Raw genomic sequence first — 6,675 nt, 5'->3', positions numbered from 1 at the left:
AGATTTGCAAATTGCATTAATCAAGAAAAGGAAAGATAGAAGCTATTAAGAAATAAGAAAACTATCATAGTTCTTCCTAATCAAGTCTATAAAATATGATGGAAGTTCACTACCCAAGAAAACATCACCAAAAAATTGCCTAAGAGGGCATAATGAGAACAAAAGTCAACCACTCTAGCACAATCTCTAGAAACAAAATGAAAATAACACTCCTTAACACTTCTAAAAAAGGAAAATCCATACTTTGAAATTGATTTCTCAACTCAAACGTCATCTTTATAGAATTCTGAACAAACATGATGATATTAATATTGCCCCTTCTATAATAATTCATTTATTGTCTTTCATCCAATATTGAATAGAATTTTTTAAATCTAAGATAGCTATCAATTCCAAATAAGAAACTTCCCAATGAATTAACTGTTTACTGTATGCTATGATACGACATGACATTAACAGGCCATAGAATATGAATAATACATGAATATGATAAGGCTAATATAATTAATACAAGAAAAATATGATACATATGGCACATTGCCTTTTCACCTGATATAGAATATCATATATACGCATTGATACTATACAACAAGCAAACAATAGATATGGAATACTTATTTTTTATGATATGCATACCAACATAGATGACGTATCATAGAAGAAAAAAAGAATACATGATATAGATATGCATAAATTCAAGATTTCACCTACCGTATTATACTTGATATATATACTAAAAAGATAGAATGTATTGATTATTGAGTTAAAATAATTGCATTGATTCCTACTATTCATAATTATTGTCACATATTCTTATTATTGCATATTCATATTGATATGATGAATGATCACATGCATATTATTTATATTACTATATAATGATTGAAATTGTAGGTTTAGGTAACCTACTAGGCTATTAGCTTAATATGTGGTTTACATGTATTTCAAAAAAGGTTTAAGACCAATGGAGTGATGTTGATCAGAGTTGTTGGAGTTATAAGAATTTATTTAGTTATTATTTTTGTAGCCATGAATGTTTTGTATAAACCAAGGTGTTAGAATTTTTTGCTATTATATATGATATTTTAGATAGAACAAGAAGTGTATGCATTAATGTTTATAAAATGGAAGGACATTTTTTTTTTTTGCTCCTTTTATGGGATGATAAGTGGCACTGGGTGATTAAATAGAAGACAAAAGATATAATTCAAGTAACGGATTCTAGGCAATGGAAAGGATCTTCTTCTGATCAATCCAGAGATCATCTTTCCACATAGGCCTTAGGTGGGTCTATCATCTCGCATCAAATCAAAATTAACCTATTATAAGTACAAGTTAAGTTAGGTTGCATTATAAAACTGCTAGTCACTTTCACTCTAGCTAATTGATATGGAAAATACTCCTTTTGTATCCCTACTATCATAATAGAAGTCATAAAAGGAAGCCCAAAGTACAGGTGCACTATGAGGTAAGAAGATTTATTGCATTAAAAAAATTAAAATAATGTTCATTATACTATCTATGTCAATCAATATACTTTTGATCAAGTAATTAATGACCATAGCTATGATGACTACTACATTATTTTAGTGGTTCCCACCATAGAGCTTATCTAATTTATAAAAGTGAACAAGGTGATGTTGATAACTAGACCCACTAGGTGGTAGCTAAGTTAACATCTATAATTTTGAACATTTTGGTGTTACTCTTCATGGAATAGTTAAGTTATTCTCCTCCCATAATGGTGGGCACTTCTTTTTGTGATGTGAATAGAATTAACATGGATGGGCTCATTTCAACTTTTCTCTATTGGAACCTTTTATAGGTGTAAACTAGGATCAATGAGTATAAAATACATTAGTTTTCTCATCTTGATGATATCTTTGATAAGCCCATGGAGGCACCATAACTCTTTAATGTCATGGTCATGGTCTTTGTGTACAATACCTTGACACGTCCCTGACAAGCACCCTCACCATTATAGGCGTATGTTACATTTAAGAACTCCTTATTTTGAATGGTATATACTAGCTTGTACATTAACTCTCACAAAAGAGTGATTATATGATAATTGGGTGTATGGTCTGTACCTTCTCATTGGTAGGGAAAGTGAAGTGTGGTGGCTCCTCCAATCTTAGTGTTCGTGTTTTAATAATTCTAAGTGGCATATCCTATGGAGGTGCACTCAAATGCTCTGAGTGGTGGTGATCACACAACATTAGAGGCCTCCTATCAATTTGTGTATCTCTTGGATGACTTTTCTCCTGCTCCATACCACATACAAAATCTGTTTCAATAGCAAATTCTTTGGGGCAGGTGGATGAAAAAGACTCAACCTCTCGATTATGCTCCTCAATGTTTATATGGAAATATAAGAAACTTAGCCAATATTTTTTGATGTAGTAAGCCCATGCTTAACACAATAAACCCTCTCGTTGTCCTTATCTCAGAATTATTTGAGTGAAAACTCACTCTAAGCCCTTTACCTTAAGTATTTCCCTCTAAACATCTTACAATTATACTTCATAGTGACTTGCTAAGTCATTCTACATCTTGAAATGGGCTTGTGAGCTCTTATAATCCTTATAGGCTCTCACATATTGAGTTTCAAACATACTTTCGAACTCTGAAAATGTGGTAATTACTCCAATAGGTAGGTGAGTGAATCGCCTGAATGTCAACTCTTTAAGTTTCATAAAGAATAGCTGACACTTCATGGAATCATTAATATAAAACATCATGAATTCAAAATTGGTGACATGAATCATCATGTCAAACCTCCCTATGTAGGACAGTAGATGGGGCATAATAAACTTTGGCGGTAGCTTTGCCGTTGTTATCTCTTTGTAGAACGAATTTACTAGTTCAGGATTTTCACTTCTTAAACACTGAGATGGTGGGTTATTCTACTCATCACTTATCAAAGTGCGAGTGGAATCAGCATTTTTTTGTTGAGGTTATTTCTCTGTTCTTTAGCCTTTCACGGTAAACAATTGAGTCAGAAGATCCTTTTAGGGTGCTCTCTCTTAGTGTATGCTTTAGTATCCCCACTAAGGCATCTTGGAACATCTTTGTCAGCCATTTAGATCTTGGTGAGTGGTGTAATTTTAGGTTTCCATGTTCACTAACAGCTCATGGTTTAGTTATTCATCAAGCAGTGTCTAAATTCTAGTTACTAGCATCAATTCCATGCTAATTACATTTTTTTAGGATGTTGGATCCCAGTTTATTTATGAAAGATACCCGACCTTACTAACAAGCAAACTTCAGAGACTTGAATCCAAGAACTTGTACTGAGAATGAGAGGAAGAGGAAAATTTTTGAAAGTAAAGTATTTCACTAGCTTAATAGGACTTCTAAGAAATACCCAAAAGATTGAAAATGTCTCTTGCCCTTTTCTTTAGAGGTCTAAGAGCTACATGGAAGTCAATGCAAAAAAAAACAAAACAAAACAAAACAAAAATCTAATGATAATTAAATAAGTTTCAATATAGTCTAATATGGACAGCTTGATTGATGCAATAAGCGATTTGTGTGATTGATGCTCTTTAATCCAACTCTTCAGTTTTGGGGTGAGTTTCCCTATGTTGAGTGTTCTTGAACGAGCCAGTGAAGGCGAGTCCTTAGATGGGTTGAGTTGGATAGACAACCCTCAACAAGTCCTTTGATAGTGCTAGTGACCTCTTGGGCAAGGCCGTCGGGCCATTTCGACGTGAAATGCAGGTCCACTAGAACTGCAAGGGTAGCAAACTTCATGGTTGGTTGAGGAAGCAAGTTTGTGTGTTTCATAGAATGACCCTTCCCAGTGGTGGGGTTAGAAAATTCTATTGATGGCTCATAGACCAAGGTGACGATGAGTGCTTTCAGAGGACACCTCCCAATGGTGGAAAAAGTCCTCCAAGTTAGGGGAGTTATGTGTCAACCTCAAGGATTTTTCTGAGATGTGACATCCCTTAGATTGCTTTGCTGAGTTGGGTCAAATTCCTTAGCTCTCATGTAGCAATATTTAAGGGCAACCATCCTTGGACTAGTCTTTGTTGTTATGGTCTATCATGTTTGAGTCCTTCTATTAAAGAAATCCGCCATTTGTAATCTACAAAAATACTAGTGGAAATTTACAACTGGGCGAGGCCCCGTGGTTTTTCCCATTTTTGGGTTTTCCACGTAAAAACTCTTTGTGTTCACTCCTTTTTTCTGTTTGTGTGTTAAACTTACGTGCAACGCTCGAACGCGAATTTACAAACTCTGCCGCCGCGTAATTTCTAACACGCAACAGTACTTATTCAGCACCGCATAACGTGGGGTTCCCTACTAATTTTATTTTACATCAACATCACGTAACAAAAACAACCTCACAGCCATTCCCCACGGATTCTGTAGAGCTCGGTCCGGTTCAGCCCGTCCGCACTCAACCGCCCTCGGATACGTCCGATCTGTTGGAACCTTACGAACCGGAACAAGTAGATGTAGATGGGCCCACACCGAGGCCCTACCACCAGAAAGACGATCAAAACGAATCAAATCATTTCTTGTTTCCTCCTCCTAATTATCATTCTCCTCTGTTTTCATCGCACATGGGTTGGGTGAGGGTGACAACCCCTCTCCTCTTCGAATCCAAGCTCCTCTGCATCTCTCTCCTCTACCTCCTCACCACCGCTTCCCTCTCTATCTACATCTCCTTCTCTAAACGCGGATGCTTCTTTTTCTCTTCTCCCCTTATCCCTCACCTCCTCTTCTCTTATCCATCCTCCTATGGCGAGCACAAGCACGCTCTTCCCGCTTCTCAATCCACCTGTTCCTCCCCTGTTTTCTTCTCTGGTAATTCTCTCGATCTCTCAGTCTCTTTTTTCTATGTTACCATCTCCGAATTTCATTATATAACATATGAATTTCTTCTTTTATGGCCAGATTACCGCGTCGCCTTTGAGGAGATCCACAACATCGGCAGAAACCGGTCGTTGAGCTCAATGAATTATTCCTCCCCTGTTTTAAGCTATTTGCAGGGCAAAGGTGAGACTTTTGCCGGAAATTTCTCCGCGCAGAAAAGAAGATCGTTTTTTTATCACGGAGATGTTCAGGTCCCTGTCCCTTGCGGCTTCCTTCGCGGTTTTTTCGCAAAAGAATCAGGTTTGTGCCAATTCTGAATCAGAATTCATTTCATGATAAGCTTATTTGTAAGGATCGCCCATGTAGACAGGGCTGCCATGGAGCAGTGCGGCGGCGTGGTCGTTGTTTCAGCAATCTTCGGCGATCACGACAAGATTCGACAGCCAAAAGGATTGGGATTCAGGACGCTTGAAGCCGTTTGTTTTTTCATGTTCATCGATGATTCCACTCTGAAAGGACTCAATTCCCACAAGATCCTTGCGGGATATGATAGCGACATGATTGGCGTTTGGAGAGTCATCCGCCTCTTTGCCGGCGGTCTCCCTTATGATAATCCAGCGATGAACGCAGTCATTCCGAAGTATCTCGTTCACCGTCTCTTCCCCAATGCGAAATTCAGCATCTGGCTTGACGCAAAGCTCCAGCTTACTGTCGATCCCCTGCTTCTTCTTCACGCACTCCTAATATCTAAGGACGTCGACATGGCCGTTTCGAAGCATCCGTTCAATGTTCACACCATGGAGGAGGCCATGGCAACGGCGAGGTGGAGAAAGTGGTGGGATATCGAGTCTTTGAGGAATCAAATGGAGACTTACTGCGAGAACGGCCTGCAACCATGGACCCCGAGCAAGCTACCGTATACAACTGGTATATATATGGAAGCAAAATTGCCGCTTGTTTATCAAAATGTTGATCAAAATTGAATCTTTTTTATTCAATTTTAAATCTGTTGATCCGTTTTTTTGTTTGTCAAGATGTACCGGACACGGCGATGATAGCGAGGAGGCATGGAATGGCGAGCAATCTATTTTCCTGTCTTATGTTCAATGAGCTTGAAGCATTTAATCCGAGGGATCAATTGGCGTTCGCTTATGTGAGGGATATGATGAGCCCTCAGATAAGGATAAACATGTTCGATGTCGAAGTTTTTGAGCATGTGGTGATGGAGTATCGGCATAATTTGAAGCGGGACGGTGCTGTGCCGGCGGCGGCGGCGGCGACGGCGGCGAGGCATATCAGGAGGGCGGAGCCGGTGAGTATCGAAGGGAGCAAATGCGAGAATTACCTTCTCAAGATGTGGGGAGAAGCCATTGATGATAATGAAGGAGATTAATCATAAAATTGATGCATCACTATATTAGGTTTAAACGAATAGAAGAATTAGATCTGTGATTATTGTTGTGGTGAGACGTACAGTGAAAACGATAACTGATTTTTTTACTTCATGATTTTTTGTTCATTGAAGTTCAGTGAATAGTTTAAAAAAAAAAAATTTTTGAATGATTAGTGGAGCTTTGCAAGTGATCAACATTCTCTTTTCATTTCTTTTTTTAATTTTATTTCTTTTTACAGGAAGAAGAGCATTCCCATTTCACACTTAAATTCCATTGTACTGTATATTTGAACATTAATGACAACATGATATAAAAATATACAACAACAATACAAATAAATGCAAATACAACTAACCAAGTAAAAATTAAACAAATCAGGTAGGACTAAATATGTAAATTTTTGGAAAATATAAAGATAATTACAAAAGCACATGTTATATTCCACATCAACTAT

At 37.6% G+C, this 6,675-nt stretch overlaps 1 protein-coding gene across 2 annotated transcripts; it reads left to right on the top strand.

The window, feature by feature from the left end:
• The first annotated feature begins 4,534 nt into the window (after positions 1-4,534).
• On the top strand, positions 4,535-6,228 carry LOC110107296. Of its 2 annotated transcripts, none has more exons than XM_028700658.1 (4): positions 4,535-4,818; positions 4,909-5,127; positions 5,194-5,760; positions 5,862-6,228. In XM_028700658.1, exons 1-4 carry the CDS (start codon positions 4,575-4,577, stop codon positions 6,218-6,220), a joined length of 1,389 nt encoding a protein of 462 aa, XP_028556491.1. In that variant the 5' UTR covers positions 4,535-4,574; the 3' UTR covers positions 6,221-6,228. The 2 variants fall into 2 exon arrangements, with proteins under 2 accessions (XP_028556491.1, XP_020693172.2); XM_020837513.2 differs by having other exon boundaries at positions 4,537-4,818; positions 5,194-5,754.
• The last annotated feature ends 447 nt before the right edge of the window (positions 6,229-6,675 follow it).

The sequence above is a fragment of the Dendrobium catenatum genome, unplaced genomic scaffold (genome assembly GCF_001605985.2).
Source record: "Dendrobium catenatum unplaced genomic scaffold, ASM160598v2 fragScaff_scaffold_1570, whole genome shotgun sequence".
Classification (NCBI taxonomy): domain Eukaryota; kingdom Viridiplantae; phylum Streptophyta; class Magnoliopsida; order Asparagales; family Orchidaceae; genus Dendrobium; species Dendrobium catenatum.
This window is presented reverse-complemented; position numbering and strand designations above follow the sequence as displayed.

Coding starts and splice junctions, on each gene's coding strand:
- LOC110107296 (XM_028700658.1), top strand. CDS start 4,575: ATGGGTTGGGTGAGGGTGACAACCCCTCTCCTCTTCGAATCCAAGCTC. Junction 4,819..4,908: donor CTCCCCTGTTTTCTTCTCTG/GTAATTCTCTCG, acceptor TTTTATGGCCAG/ATTACCGCGTCGCCTTTGAG. Junction 5,761..5,861: donor ACCGTATACAACTGGTATAT/ATATGGAAGCAA, acceptor TTGTTTGTCAAG/ATGTACCGGACACGGCGATG.